Source organism: Nycticebus coucang, chromosome 1, assembly GCF_027406575.1.
Source record: "Nycticebus coucang isolate mNycCou1 chromosome 1, mNycCou1.pri, whole genome shotgun sequence".
Classification (NCBI taxonomy): domain Eukaryota; kingdom Metazoa; phylum Chordata; class Mammalia; order Primates; family Lorisidae; genus Nycticebus; species Nycticebus coucang.
Window position 1 is genome coordinate 3934871 of NC_069780.1, and position 16407 is coordinate 3951277.

The 16407-nt window shown below is 35.4% G+C and overlaps 1 protein-coding gene across 5 annotated transcripts in view; it reads right to left on the reverse strand.

Annotated features, from left to right (window-relative positions):
• The window catches only part of ANKRD17 (ankyrin repeat domain 17), a 150622-nt gene that overhangs the window by 25309 nt on the left and 108906 nt on the right, over positions 1-16407 (reverse strand). For all 5 annotated transcript variants that reach the window (XM_053574394.1, XM_053577367.1, XM_053576604.1 and 2 more), the window contains 8 exons: positions 12168-12279; positions 11865-12010; positions 9444-9586; positions 7927-8140; positions 7239-7414; positions 5784-5946; positions 3248-3343; positions 1470-1586 (listed from right to left, as the gene is read on the reverse strand). In XM_053574394.1, coding sequence (XP_053430369.1) covers positions 1470-1586; positions 3248-3343; positions 5784-5946; positions 7239-7414; positions 7927-8140; positions 9444-9586; positions 11865-12010; positions 12168-12279 — 1167 coding nt within the window. The remainder of the gene's footprint in view (positions 1-1469; positions 1587-3247; positions 3344-5783; positions 5947-7238; positions 7415-7926; positions 8141-9443; positions 9587-11864; positions 12011-12167; positions 12280-16407) is intronic.

Here is a 16407-nt window from a genome sequence, read left to right on the forward strand (position 1 = left end):
CAAAATGCATTTAATGTAATATATAAAATGAAAAAATTAAAGATTTTATTTAATAATAATTATCTATGTGTTAGCTATGTAAAGTACACTTTCCAGACATATAAAACAATTATTAAAGATTCTGTCTTTTAAAAATAGACAATAATGCTAAAATAGTATACTGGAGAAGAAAAAACTTAAAAGGTATAGGTTATATTTGATTCAGAGAAAGCAGGGAAACAAGATTTTGAATTAAAAATTTAATTCCAATTTCAGCCTACTTTAATCTAGTTACTTAACCTCTCAGATTCCATTTCCCCATCTGCAAAATGACGGTAATAATATTTTTAATGAGAACAATACATATTCTATCACACAACTTGGTCCTTTTATTCTGCCTATTATTTAGTAGGCATTAAACAAGTGTCAGCTGAAAGTGAATATAAAAATAAGTCTAATAATAGTTATAGTGATCATTATAGCATCTTTTCTCAAATGCATTCACGTTCTCTTAAAACTTTAAATGGCCAAAAACACTAATTTTAGTAAATCAGAATCTAAACTAGAAATTTTTAAAAATAAAGAACTTCTAATTTTAAATGTATTTTTTAAAAATTAGTGTTTTCAAATTTAAGTGGGATAAAATGTTTAGGATAATCCATATTTTCTTTATAGGAAAAAATGCAGACCCTCAGAAAACCAGCAAGCATAGTAAGAAAAGAATGGAACTGAGGCAAGTTTTAAGAAAGCATATGAACAATCACTGCAGTATTCCCTTTATAAATTTAAAGTCATGTTAAATTTTATAGTATTTTTGGCTTTTTCATAAATATGATATAGGGTAGCTCCACAATATTAAACGCCAAACCAGTTCTTCTCCTTAATTATTTCTATTAAGTTCAACTACAGAGTTAATGGGCAGACGATGGCAAAAAGAGGAGGTGAAGAAACAGCTATAGGTTTGTCCACACTATACATTCTTTTGTACTATTTTGCTCCCTATGGAAATAGATGGAAAAGATGTCATAGTCTGCCTGAAAGAAAAGTAAAAAAGATGTTACCCATTTAAAAAAATTACTCATTAGACATTCTAAGTGGTTGTATTTCAATAGTTGGTTACGCTTTGGTACTTCTGATAAATCTACTGGTGATAAATTACAAGGTCTGGGATCAAAGAACTATAAATGTGGTTGAAGGTTAAGAGATCCTTAGTTGAGATGTGATTAAAATCCAAAATTAGAAGCTAAGTTTCTTGACATCCAGATTAATGCAATTCCTATAGCAAAATTTAGTTAATTTGATTACAAAGATAATGTCTTTAATGATATTTAAAGTACTGATCATTCTCCCTACTATTTAAGCCAAACGTGCAGAGAAAACCATGTACATATAATTTAAAGCAAAACCAAAAAAGTCAATTACAAATTAATGGAAGAAAAACACAAGCTGGAAAAAAGAATGTGGTTTTTATATGCAAAGATTATCATTACCTTTTCCAAGTCTAACTCCTCTAACAAAATGCTGGCATTTTTGTTTGCTTCTGCAGCCTGTCTATCTTTGGCTTGTACTATTGACTCCATACAAAGATGACACTTCTTCAGCATTTCCTATAATGAAAAATTAAGATGTTTCCAGGCTCAAAGACAGTTCACACTTAGATTCCTAAAAACACGAAGATGTGTATAAGGTATAAGATACTTAAACATAAGCAGTAAAGATCAATATTAAGGGGAAAAAGGCCAAAACAAGATGCAAATAAAAGCATAATTTAAATGGTATATTTTAAAATATATACAAGCAAAGAAGCAAAGAGCAGCTCCTACTGTTCTTCAAGCTGCTTATTAGACTGGCATTTTTGAATATAAGAAATCATACAGCAAACAGAGCTATAATAATTTATGGTCAGTGTTAACAAAGAAAACAGATTTAAAAACTTCTAGAGTACTTATCCAGAAAGAAGTATCCTCAAATATTTAAGCTTTATTGCTACAACTCATGTATAAGAACCACTTATAAAGAAATTAGAGACAAAGGGACTTTTTTCTCAGAGATTCCACTCTCTAAACACACTTTAGTACAACAAAGAGGTATTTCCTTACTATATATATATATATTTGCAGCTTCTTGCTATGTTGCCCAGGCTAGAATGCAGTGGTCACTCACAGGTGTGACCACACCACACTGTAGCATTCAGCTCCTGGGCTCGAGTGATCTTCCCAATGCACCCACCCAAGGTTGGCTGAAGAGTAGAAAGGACCAGAGGCACACGCCACTATGCCCAGTTTTATTTTTAACATTATTAAAAATATTACAGTAATAGTATTTCTAAAATACACTTTTATTTTTACTCTCTTCCCTCCCTCCCCCACCAAATATAGTAGACAGGAATGTTAAATGTCACAGAGAAATCTAGAACTAGACAAGACAGTGCCATAGCTATTTTAATTAAAACCTATGGGGTAGCCAGGCATGGTGGACACACCAATAGTCCTCGCTGATCAGGAGGCTAGGCAGGAAGACTGCTTGAGCCCAAGAATCCAAGGTTATAGCAATCTATGACTGGGCTACTGCATTCCAACCTGGATGACCCTGTCTCTTAAAAAAAAAAAAAAATCTATGGGGCAAAGGAGGCCACGATCATGTAGGGACAACTATGAAAAGGTAGAAAGACATTTTCACATTTGCTAGTCTCTTTTGATTTTCGGAGACATGTGTTAGCATTTTATTTAAGTATTAATATGAACTCCAAATCAAAATTTCATCAAGGGAAGATCTCACTTAGATCTCTAATATGATTTATTTTTATATTCCCTACTTCTTTCTCCTGTAAAAATCCTAACAAATTCACTCTCAAATTTAGTTCAAACTAAAAGTTAGTTACCCTGACTTGGCATCATGTTTTAGACTTCTCGCTCATAATTAAAAGTACTGTGTTCATTTTTGCCGGGAAATAAAAATCTACTGGACTCATTCCTCTTTCAAAATAACTATCAGTCTGGATAAATATACACATATAGATGAGCATACTAATAAATAAAAACAATTTTGCTTTGCATTATTTATTTTTAGTGCTACGAAATTAAATTAACTCACATATTATTTTAAAGAATTAAGTAATTCTGTAACAATATTTTATAATCTAGAAGAGTTTCAAAAATGACATAAATACTTCATCCCCAACTACCAGATAAATGTTCAAACTAAGAAATACATTAACCAAATGGGAAACTTGGTTCATGTGGTGAATGAACTTGAACAATGTATTTACCTTATCAGTGATGGTTGCTATGTATCTCATACATTCAGAATCTGATGGAAACTGATTGACTTCTTTGACTAAGTAGCGTACCACCTTCACGTGACCCTAAAAATAGATACCAATGTCAGATTAAAAACAGACCCTCAGGATTCCATAAATCTATACACCAGTCTGTCTGAACTGTAACATGAGCTACTATTAGTGCCACAAAGTAGAAACTTGACTATTTTGTACTGTAACTGAAAAGAGGTTTTGGTTTACAGGGGTATCCAAAGTTTTTTCTTCTCTGCCACACATCAGAAGAAGAATTAAGAGTTGTCTGAGGCCACACATTCATTCTACAAAAATGATGAGCAAAATCTGATGAGCAAAAGAAAAGGTCAGTGCATACTTTTCATGATATCTGACACCACAAATAAGCAAAAGAGGCCTCACAAAATCCATATGCAGCTGATGGGCTGGAGGTTGGAGACCCCTGAGTGTTACACTGTTAACTCTCATAATTTGTTCATTCTGAACAAGAAAGTACAGAATAATGTGACTTAAAATTCTAAACAGCTCTGAATTTAAAAAAAAAATAAATTCAAAAATAAGTACAAAGAAGAGAAGTGGAGAGTATGTTGGGAGTGGGGAAGACTCATCCTTTTTCTTGCTAACTCCCTAGACACGAGTTTCCAGTTTCAATTCTAAGTGCTAAAATAGTAAAAACTAAGAATTTTGTTCTTTCATTCAGATAAAAATGAATGCATAGCACTATTCTAGGTAGTAGGAAATAAAATACAGAAAATATACATTCATGAAGAATGAGCTATGATTATTCACTGTAACACGAAGTTCAGTACCTAAGTGAAGTTCAAAATCTTTAGCATTCAAGAGATACTCCCACTTTCCCCAACAATACTGCTCTATGACACAACACCTATAATTTAGTCAGTCTAGATCAGGCGTCCTCAAACTTTTTAAACAGGGGGCCAGTTCACTGTCCCTCAGACTGTTGGACGGCCGGACTATAGTTTAAAAAAAAAAAAACTAAGAACAAATTCCTATGTACACTACACATAACTTATTTTGAAGTAAAAAAACAAAACGGGAACAAATACAATCACACCGCCTCATGTGGCCCGCGGGCCGCAGTTTGAGGACCCCTGGACTAAAAAAAAAAACAACAGCTAAACTTTAGTAGTATGTCCTTTATTGTCTCTGTCTTTTCCTTTGTAACTGTATCTTTTAAAACTTTCCTTTAAAATAGCTATCCTCTAGTAAGTAATTTAAACAGTCTCAGCACTCCTAATGATCTCTCCAACATTTCTATAGTCTTCAAACAATTAATAATTCTTAATAATTTTATGGGAGAAGTCACAGTCTTTGAGTATGGGTCTTACCTCCCTGATCAAATTAAATTTTTTAAAAATGTGGCTGCTGTGCCCTATATAATCCAGTCATCACAGCTGTACATGATAGGCACTCAAAAAATAGTGGCATTAATACAAGTAAGCATAAAAGATAAGCACAGCTCACATGGAGTTAAAAGTCTGTTTGGAAAGATAAGGTATATGCATGTTAAATATTGAAGGACGCTATAATTGAAGAGTGAAGTGGCTGGAAAAGGTTAACTTGATGATGATATGCTAGCTTGTTTGGAGAAGAGGTAGACAGCCAGTGAGAAAGAGTAAGTTTGATAGCTAAGAAATAAAAATATAGAGAATCAGTATCTAGGGAAGAGGTGTCATAAAGAACAGGAGCGAGGGAGACTAATGAGAGAGAAAAGGAAGAAGCAATGTATTGCAATTCATATATTAAAATTTTCCAAAAGTTTAGAATTTACAGTGGATTTTACATATTTCAAAATTACAATCCCTAAAACAGTCATCTGATTATTCCAGTAATAAACTCAAACTACATTTTGAGATCCGTCAAATATTATCAACCAAACCATCAAATTACTTACACATAGCACTCTGCTTACACAGAAAGTTTCTTTACTTTCACAAAATTTACAATTCTACTTCTAAATGTAGTGCACTTGATTTTCAGTTTAAAATACAGGTTATGAGGTATTCTTCATTTGCTTCCTTTTTTCCAAGTATTTAAAGTCAATTATTAAGATGAAAGCAACTTAAGTTCTATTTTTCTCTGTAATGTTAATACAAGAAAATATTCATCCATCTATAAGTATGTTAATAAGTAGTTACTTATTAACTACTAGTAATAAGTAAGTTACTAGCTACTTATTCTAACTAGTTACTCTTAATTGGCCTGACACTTTGTGAAAGGGTAAGACCACAAGTAGATTTTGAAAATACTACTTAAAACAGCTGTTCAAGTTTACTTATCTCTGATGTCCTATATGGTTAGTATCAATGGGTTATCCGCAATACCTGTATCTATCCACCTCTCAATGTTTCCAGAGCAGTTACCTGCACGCTGTATTACTGCTTTCATCAGCTGCTAAGTCACAAAATCAGAGTCTGTGGTGTTCACGAAACCACCCAATTCCTAGTTTAAGTGAAGAACACTCAGGTAAATAAGGATCAAAGACGCACACCTTTCTAAACGCTGCCATCAGAGGGGTTATCTTGCGGTTATCTGCTGCATCCACATCTGCGCCTGCCTGCACCAATAACTGAACCACATCCAGGTGTCCGCCATTCGCTGCTAGCCACAAGGGAGTGTTCCCCTTCTTATTACGTACATCAATATGAGCACCCCTACACATAAATAACACAGATATTAATACTGTCTTGAATGACACAGATAACAAAACTCAATTATTATCCTGTTAAAATATTCTGTAAATATTCTTTAACATTTGAAGACTAAAAATGTCTTTTTCAGAATTACAAAAGCAGTATCCTATGAAGCAATCATATTTGTTTTCAGATTATTTATATTCACGTACAGGCTGAAGATCCCCTAATCCAAAATAATCCAAAGTCTGAAATGCTCCAATAAGCTTTTCCTTTGAGCATCATGTCAGTGATCAAAACATTTGGGAATTTTGGAGCTTTTTGGATGAGGGATGTTCGATCTGTATTTGAAGTATGTAGTTTCAGGAAAAAAAAAATGAATTTAGGAATAACATGTTGCTTTAGCATTCAGGGGGCATGATGGCAGATGAAAAGATTCAGGATGAGTAACAGTTAATTGCAGTTACTCCCAAATACTGCCTGTTAGGATACCATGCAAAGGTCTTTTAAAACTCTAGGAAATCTAGTTAGGCAGACAAGCATCTTTGGAAGATTGGCAAGTAATTTCTAAATAACAAAGCAGAAACTGTCCTGAATCATGTCTGACATTGACCAGGACCGTAACTGTCACCCAGAGTCTTAATTAGTGTAAAGAACAAGAAAATCAATAATGAAGTCCTATCTCATTCATTGCCAGACTTTTAGGACTTGAACTCTATAAAACCCAAATTATATGGGAGATGTGAGTATGGACGGTAACAGCTGAATGTTCAAATAGCTTATTATTACAAGATTTTAAAAGTGTATGCACATAATAAAGAAAAATGTATTTAGGTTGCACTGAAACAAATTAGACAATATAGCATAGGTATGGATGGCTGGAAAACAAGTAGGTATGGGGAAAAAAAGACTTACAGAAGAAAAAGTAATCATCTCTGACCTCTTTTTTTTTTTTTAAGAGAAAAAAGGTGGCCCAATTATAGCTCATTGTAACCTTGATGTCCTGTGTTCAAGTGATCTTCCTCCTTCAGCCTCCCCATAGCTGGGACTACAAGTGCACACCACCATGACTGACTATTATGTGTGTGTGTGGAAGAATTTTTCTGTAGAGATAAGTAAAGTCTTATTATGTTGCTCAGGTTCAACCTGGGCTCAAGCAATTTTCCACCTTGGCCTTCCAAAGTTCTTGGATTACAGTAGTGAGCTACTGCACCTGGCCAACTTTTGATCTTTTAATAGTACAACAGCCCAGAGAGAATTGTAATTACTAGTAACACTTACATTCACAAATGAATAGAATGGTAATATCATACCTGCCAATAAGAAGCTCACAGAATTTATAATGCCCTTTATCTGCTGCTATGGTTAAAGCTGTATCTCTCGAGGAGGGGACTGGAGGGGCATTAACATCAGCACCTTTATCCAAAAGAACTCGGCCCACCTCTGCATATCCACCAGAGGCAGCTTCCATTAGTGGCGTAAGGCCAGTCTAGGTTTATTAAAACATTAAGAAAAAAAAAAAAAAACACACATAAAAGACAGGAAAGAACTAAAACGCAAAAGAATAAAAATCTAAGGAAGCAATATGCTGTAGCTATTAAAAACCACAATTGAATTTTATCACTAATACTTGTTAGCCTCCTTGAGTTAATTTGTTCTATTAAAGAAAGTAATTCTAATATCTATGGTATTCTTTAAAAAAATTATATAAGATGCAAGCACATGGAATACAACTGACAATAAATGTTCCCCTCCCTTCCCTTTCAAAACTACACATGGTTTTCAGCTGATAACCCTAATGACATTATTGCCTATAAAAATGTATTGTTAAGATATTTTTAAGAGTCAACACTTGAGTTATAAAAAATGATTTCTGGTCAAATATGTACTTAGGAGATAAATGTTACTATGACGTACTAAAAGTGTAATTAGCATATTGCTACTATACATCTTAAATATCAAAGCAATAAATTCATATATAAATCTCAGACTTTTTCTTACCTTAGCTCTGTGCTCAACATTCGCTTTTCTATCAAGCAGAAGACTAACCACTTCAGTTCTTCCTTGGAAGCAGGCTAAGGTAAGGGCTGTGTTCCGATTGGTTTCTATCTGAGCATTTATGTCAGAGCCCATGTCTAACAGGAGTTTAACAGCAGCTGTATGCCCATTCATAGCTGCTAACATCAGAGGAGAAATGCCCAATTTGCTACCAGTTCTGGGGTGCAGACATGGGGAGAACAAAAAGAAAAGACATTTTAAATGACCCAGAAAAATTAGATGATGATATAGAATAGCAATGTTAAGATTCTTTATTTTGCAGGATTACTTAAAACAACCATTCTTCTCAGCCCTGCTAAGTCTTTGAGATATTATGAAAACTCCATTAAAAATCTTTTATTACAAAGTTTGAGAGACAGATAACAGATCCTGCTCTGCAAACAGAACAGAGGTCCTTCCCTGAGGAGAACGAATCCTTATGAGGCAATGGTAGTGCTTTATTTTTATTTATTTATTTATTTTTTGAGAAATAGTCTCACTGTCTCTATTGTCCTGGGTAGAGTGTTGTGGCCTCATCATAGCTCACAGCAACCTCAAACCCCTGGGCTCAAGCAATCCTCCTGCCTCAGCCTCCTGAGTAGCCGGGACTACAGGCACCTGCCACCATGCCTGGCCAGTCCCCACCCACCCACCCCCATCCCCGCCCCCGCCTATTTTTAGTAGAGATGGGGTCTCATTCTTGCTCAGGCCAATCTCAAACTCCTAAACTTAAGCAATCCACCTGCCTTGGCCTCCCACAGTGCTAGGATTACAGTCCTGAGCCACCACACCTAACTGGTAATGTTTTTAAATGCTCAAAAACCCTGTCAGAAAACAGCTGTGTGACCAGCAGTGCCTTGCCATCAGGCCATAAAGGTTAAACATAAACTGCTGTCACAGAAAGGTCAGTGCAAAAAGGTCCCAGGGCATCTGGTTTAGTAATTTATCCACCCTCAGGTGGTCCCATGCTGGCAATAGCTGATGACTTCCTTGTTTAGGGTGATTTGGATCTTTTATCAGCCAAATGGCTGTGTCAGGTTGGCAGCCTGGTTTTGGTTTTGGTGTGCTCTTGGCTGAAGAATGGTCAGACACATCAAAAGCAAGGCAAGCATGAAACAAAGTTTATTGAGGAAGGGCAAGATAGGTTTATTAAAAAAAAAAAACTTTATGTATTACATTCAATATAATGAGCTGGAAGGTGATTAAGTTACTAAGTTATTACTTGGATGGACTTTCCATCTTAAAGCATGTATCTGCTTGCTTAATAAAAATTCCTACGAAAAATGTGTTTACATTTAGTAGTAAGGAATACAGTAATCTCAAAAGTCTCTAAGATGTTGGGCCCTAAATGTATAATGAATAGATTTACTAAATATGGTATTACAAAAGATGTTCTAGAAATAACTATAATAATTTTAATGATTTAACACTCTTATTTATACTCGTGTTTAAAGGGTGTATAGAGAGAAAATAAAACTTGCCTAGAATTAATCTCTGCTCCTGCATTTAGTAATATTTTGATGATGTTCACATAGCCACCAGAAGCAGCCAGGCTTAAAGGCGTGTAATCAGAAACATTCCTGTGCTCTTTATTTGCCCCTCGAGCTAACAATAGCTCCACCACCTGAAAAGAAAAAAGGGAAAAAAAAAAGCTGTTTTCTTATGGTGAGCAAATTTTCAAGATGATTTCTTTTTTTCTGGCATATTGTAATGAAAAAAAGGGGAAAGGTCTTTTATCCTCTGCACAAAATCAGTCTCAAATGACCAGGCCTCAGAAGCAACAAAGAAAGAACTTCTCAAATAAAACCCGTTTCAAAATCTACTGAAATGGTGTCGTGTGCTCATGGAATATCTGGACTGACTCAGTTATCTCTCAGAAACTGGTCTGCTCCCAAAAGGTAATAAACATTCAGTATTTTAAAAAATTATGATTTTTATAATAAAATGACTTCAAAACACGTACCTTTTTTAATGACACCTAATTAAAGCAACAGAGTGTTTTTAGGGAAAATTATTACACTGAAAGACTTGTACATGTTATAACATCATTTCCTTTATTTTAATGAAAACAATTCACAAAAATTACATTGGCATATTGGCTTTAATATTATTTATAAATAAATGAAATCAGCTGATTTCTTCTCGATTCAACACTGAACAATTTGTGATTATGTAAAGAAGTATTATTTCAAACTACACATTGATTAAAAATTTCAGTGAAGGCAAATTTTATTTTCAGAGATTAATGGAGATTTTTACTTTTTCTGAGGTGACAGAAACGATTTATCAAATTAAGTAGTTCATTTTTCACTATTGTACTTAATATTTGGCTTATGATACTTTTAACATATCCATTGCATCAACTATAGATCTTGAACCAAAAAAAATGACACAATCAGAAGTAACAACATGGTAGAGACAAGTCTCTTGACGTCTCTTATCCAGAACATCTCTAGTAGCAAGTGCATCTAATTTAATAGCTATTTCAAATACATAAGGTCAAAACTCAAAAACAGCCACAGCAAAAACTAAGGAAAAAAATACATGCCTGTATCATTACTAGGTTCTAATTCTTTTTCATCTACAAGGATCCTTTTGCCTAAAGGATCATCAGCCTCTATCTCCCTATACTTATATATAGTAAATTATTAGAATTCTCATTCATTTGTATAGAATTTCTCTACCTCTCAATTTTTTTTTATTTATTACTTTATTTTAAAAAATATAGTGGGTTAACTGATCAAAACTGAGTTTAAGATGACGTGGTATGCTGTAACTGGCAAAGGGAGGAAAAAGCTAATATAATAAAGTCAAACAGGAGGCAATAATTCACCAGTTTGGTGATATAGTACCTTTACATAAAATATTTCAGGAGGAATACTGACATAAGGGTATAATGACCAGGATAGTGAAGGGTTTGGAAAACGAATTCTCAGGCCAACAACTGAAACTACATGATTAGTTTCACACAGAGAATAGGTGACTTGGGGAACACAGACTCTAAAATCTGAAGACAGAAGAGAGTATAAACCTGTTTTCAATTGTTCAAAGAATAGAACTAGAAACAGTGGGAAACCCGGGGAAAGCATACTTCAGGCTTGATAAACAGGACAACTTTATAAAGGAAAAAGAAAATAAAGAAAAACAGCACTTTTAGCTGAGTAGGAAGCTGATCTGGATGATGCAGAGTGCTTTCTAAATCTGAGACTCCACAGCTCCCTGACTGAGAAGGGTGTGGAGACAGCACAAGTACATATTCAACCTGATACAGCCCTGGACAAGGACTGGATTTGACAACAATGGACTATCCAGCTAATTATTAAATGCCAGAAGACACATAATGAGTGTAAAGCTGTATTTTCCTGGGATGACTTCATCTATATCAGTTATACTAACTTCCTTTCCAAGAGTTGAGAAAGAGTGGGGGAAATCAAAAGCAAACAATTCTCAAAATAAATAAAAACTGAAGGTTCTTAATTCCCTACCAATCTTTTCTTCATATATTTTTCTTTAGTTTATTCAAATAATTCCCTAACAATCTAACAGAGAGAAACAAACCGGACTTAAGTAAGTACTTTTTATGCCCTACATACTCTAGGACAAAAAAGGATAATGTGAATATAGGCTCTGCACATAAGCAATTTGGAAGGTTTAGTCTTTTATTACCCTAAAAGCACTCAGGACAAGATAAAGACTTGATTTTGAATACAAGAGGACTACATGTAGATGAGCAGGATTCTAAAAAGTGTGTGATTTTTTTTTCCTGGCAAGATAGCTTATGCTAACAATGATACTTGTCCTATTGCATGTGGATAACAGTTTCAGTTACTGTGATAAACATAATATCATACGACTGATTTGATACAAAAAGAGAAACAAATTACATTAAGAGGAAGGGTTACCTCCTGTCTTCCCCCAGAACAAGCCAAAGACAGTGGTGTGTCCTTAGTTCTTTCTGACTGGGCTTCAATATCTGCACCATTGTCCAGCAGTATTTCCACAACACCAACATGACCAGCTGTAGCAGCCAAGATGAGTGGAGTAAAACCTGAAAAAAAATAACAATCATCTTACTACAAGCTGAGCAAATGAATAATACTATTTTCCAATATATTTAAGCATTAAAATAGAGCTAAGCAGTAGTATTTATGAATACTTGAATTTTTTCACCACTATTCCAAAAATAAAATAAGAGAAGGCACTACCTTTCTTGTCCCGGTGCTCAATACTAGCTCCCCTCTCCAGCAGAGTTTGTACCAGTTCTTCGTGGCCACCAGCACAAGCAAGCGTTAGTGCCGTGTCATGGTTACTTTCAGTCTATAAAAAAAATTGTTTTTATTAGATTACATAGTTTTCAAATGTTAAAATCAAATATGTAATATACATACACACCAAATATACAGAAACCTATATGCACCATTCTACAATATCAAGCATTTGAATAGCAAAGTTTACTTTTTTCTCCATTAGTGGTCAATCTGTGAATTTTTTTTTTTTTTTTTAAGGGTACAAATAGTATTCAAACTTTATGGGCAATTCTTAAAGCAAGCATCCAGAAAAATAAGTATAACTTTCAACCATATGTTGTTTTCAAACATATGATCAAAAGAAATAGTGTGAACTCACTTTTGCTTCTGGCTGTTAATGGAGTAACATAGACCCGATTTATTTTCCCATCTCAGATAATGAAACAAAGAAGGAAAGGAAAGAAGGAGAGGAAGGGAGAGAGAGAAGGAAGGAAGGAGAGGAAGAGAAGAAGGGAAGGGAGAGAGAAGGAAGGAAGGAGAAGAGGGTAGGGTAGAGTAGGGTATTGGTCACTATCATCGAGGGGAACGGGAGAGGGGGGAAGGGAAAGGAAGGAAGAAGGAAAGAAAAAAACTGTGAAACAATAGTGTTCAAAGACAGGCCGTGCATGACAGTGATCTCTGAGGACAAAAACAATTAACCCAACTTACTGCCTGGAGAGTTTCCAGGCAATTAACAGCTACTCAACCAGCCTGGTTGTCTTCCTAACTTGAGAAGACAGAGTTGAGAGGTCAAGGTGGCTGGCTAGAATTCATGGAGCAGATTACTGAAGAGCAGAGAACTGGAGAGAAAGAGCACTCCAGAGATCTGCTAAGGGTTCCCCTTGAATCTTCAGTTGAGTTTTGATCAGCACATGTGCCTGGGAAAACTACCAGAAGCCAGGGAAAATCAGAAAAGACAGTCTAAACAACACTCAGAGCTCACTCAGGGCCAGGAACAGTTTGGTTCCCACAAGGCAGGGTAGAAAGACCTCAGAAAACACAGGAGATCAAGGAAAATCCTCAGTAGTAGGACCAAACTAGTTGTTTTGGACGCAACTAACAAACTGAAAAGTTAGCTTTGAAATGAAAAAAAAATTGTTTCCAAGTAACTTAGCTGCATACTGAGAACAAAGCCTCAAAATGTTTAAAGGAACAAGAAAGATCCAAAAAGACAAAGACGATTATAACAAGACATGACACTGTCTTCTGACTTCTGCTAATTGACAGTGACCGATACTAGATTTTCCAGTGGTCATATCCTCTCATAGCTTAAATGCTAACGTAGTGAATTATCTCATACTTCTGGTACCCTCAATTAGTATGGTCCAAAAACATAACTACTAGCAACATGTGCCTATTAGCACTTGAAATACAGCTGAAGTAACTAAGGAACTGACTTTTAAACTGTATTTCATTTTAATTAATTTAAATTTAACAACAGATATTCTATCCAGTTACTAGAAACTTTCAGAAATGTCTGGAACTACTTGAGTACATACACCTCCTTCTCAACTGTACCTTTAATCAAATAAATCCATGTTGAAATACACTTTGGGGAGGTGACCAACCTGAGATTGAGAGGGTTTTAGGGATGGGAGACTCATGATACAGCCAAGAAAATGCACAAAACATGCAAACCAAATTTTCAAGACTTTTGAAATAAAAAAGTAAAACAGCTCAGTGCTTTTTGTTGTATCAATTTCAGGCGGGAACAACATAAGGGATATAGTAACTTAAATAAAATATGATACTTTAATTCCAGCAGTTTCTTTTCATTTTTGTAATGTGGTTAGAGAATTTAAAGTTATAATTGTGCCTCACATTGTTTTCCTACTGGGCAGCACTGCTCTGAGTACCGTCCCTCATTTCCACATTTGCACTCCTGTTACAGCACTTATCACCAATCTGCTGTGTGGGTTTATTTCCCTCAGAGGACTATATATTCCTGGGAGGTAATGAACACGTCTTATCCATCCTTGCATTCTCTACCTATTAGTGATGCTTTTCCCAGGAAAAAACAAATAATAAGTAGAATGAATGACAATAGCTGGAAACGGTCACAGATCTAAAGGCTACTATTACTAATAAAGGGTTATATATATGAAATATGTGTTGAGTTTATTTACATCTTATATTTATACAATGCACACAATATAAAAATATTATATTTATATAATGTACATAATATAAAAACAAAACACGTATTCTCCCAGAATGTAAGGAACTCTAAAAACCAAACTCCATTAGAAAAAATAAAAAAATAAAAAAAACAAAGACAAAAGGCAAAATTGATAAAGAGTCAATAAATAAGAAAAAGCCTACTAGTCAGTGATGAAGAGGGAGACTGCAAGAGCTGCTCTGCAGAAGAGGCTGGCAGAGAGCAGAGCTCCTGCCTGCAGAGATCAGGGATGCCACAAAGGAGGGGTGCACCAGCTACAACAATGAAGGACACGAAACGTGAGTTGACAGCTCTCATTGCACTGTAGTATTTGATCTTCAATTCAGATTTATAAAGAAGGAATTATTGTGCCTAATTTCAGAAAAAAAAGAAAGGCTCAAAGAACTAATTTTCTGAAAGACCCTTTCCTTCTTTTTTCTTATTTATTTATTTATTTTTATTTATTTGAGACAGAGCCTCAAGCCGTTGCCCTGGGTAGAGTGCCATGACATCACAGCTCACAGCAACCTCCAACTCCTGGGATCCAGTGATTCTTCTGCCTCTGCCTCCCAAGTAGCTGGGACTACGGGTGCCCGCCACAACGCCCGGCCATTTTTTTTTTTTTTTTTTTTTGGTTGCAGCCGTCATTGTTGTTTTGGTGGGCCCAGGCTGGATTTGAACCTGCCAGCTCAGTATATGTGCTGGCACCTTAGCCATTTGAGCCACAGGCACCGACCCTTATTTATTTATTTTTGAGACAGAGTCTCACTCTGTTGTCCAGGTTACAGTGCACAGGGATCAGCCTAGCCCATGGTAACCTCAAACTCCTGGGCTGAAGTGATCTTCTGGCCTAAGCATCCCAAGAGGCTGGGACCACAGGTATCCATCACAATGCCTGGAGTTCTCCCTCTGGCTCAGGCTGGTCTTGAATTCCTGAATTCAAGGGATCCTCCTGCATTGGCCTCCCAGAGTACTAGGACGATAGGCCTGAGCCACTCTGCCTAACCTAAAAGGATCTTGGTAACAAAATCTTGCTCTCCCTACTACATCACAGAGTGGCCCTAAAGCACCGCAGATGGAGATGAACACAATGTTAAGTGTATCTGTCTATGTTGTCTCTATGTTACTGCATATGCACTCAGCAGAAGAGTTAACTTTATGATTATGTTTATGAGGTTTCTAAAATTCTCCCAAGGCTTAAAGAGTAATTTAGGAAAGCTGTACCAATCTTAGAGAATTGAAAGACATAAACAACATCTGGAAAAATATAAGCATGGAAAATTTTAACTGATTACTAAAATAAGTTCATGTCCCATATTATAAAACATAAATTCAATTGACTTTTATTAAGCACCTTTTATATTCAAAACACTCTGCTAAGTACTTCAGGGTTGACAAAGATTTTATAGGCCATCCAGGAGCTGACTGATTACCATCCAGGGCAAATTTAGGTTCAAGCTCTGAGGAAAACATAAATGATGTATACTCATAAGACTTCAAGGAAAAAAATACTTTTAAGACTGAGAGAGGAGAGCTGGTCTAATTCCTTGGGAACTTTTTTAAGAGTGGGTATCTCCATTGTATTTCTTCATTAAGGAGAAATTAAACTAATCATTATTTTATTACAAGCTTTTAAGACAACGAAAGAATTTAAAGAGTCTGAAGTGAGGCTTCCATCCCCCAAACACACACCTACACAACGGCAAAAAATACTACCTCGTTTTGTAATGCACATGAAACATAAGTTTGGGTTAATACAAAGAATGACTGACAAGGTACAGAAAAAAACAGGTGTTGTTATATTGCTGATGAAAATAATAACAATATGGGCTATTTTCTGAAAGGCAAAGTACCACTTAATGGAAACATCCTTTGACTCAAATTATATTGCACAAAGTTATGTTATTATATTGGCCAAAAAGTTACACTCCTTATCATGTATCTAAGGGAAGTCTCAAACCTAAAGGGGGGAAACAGATGCCCAGCGCTCTGTTCAGAGTT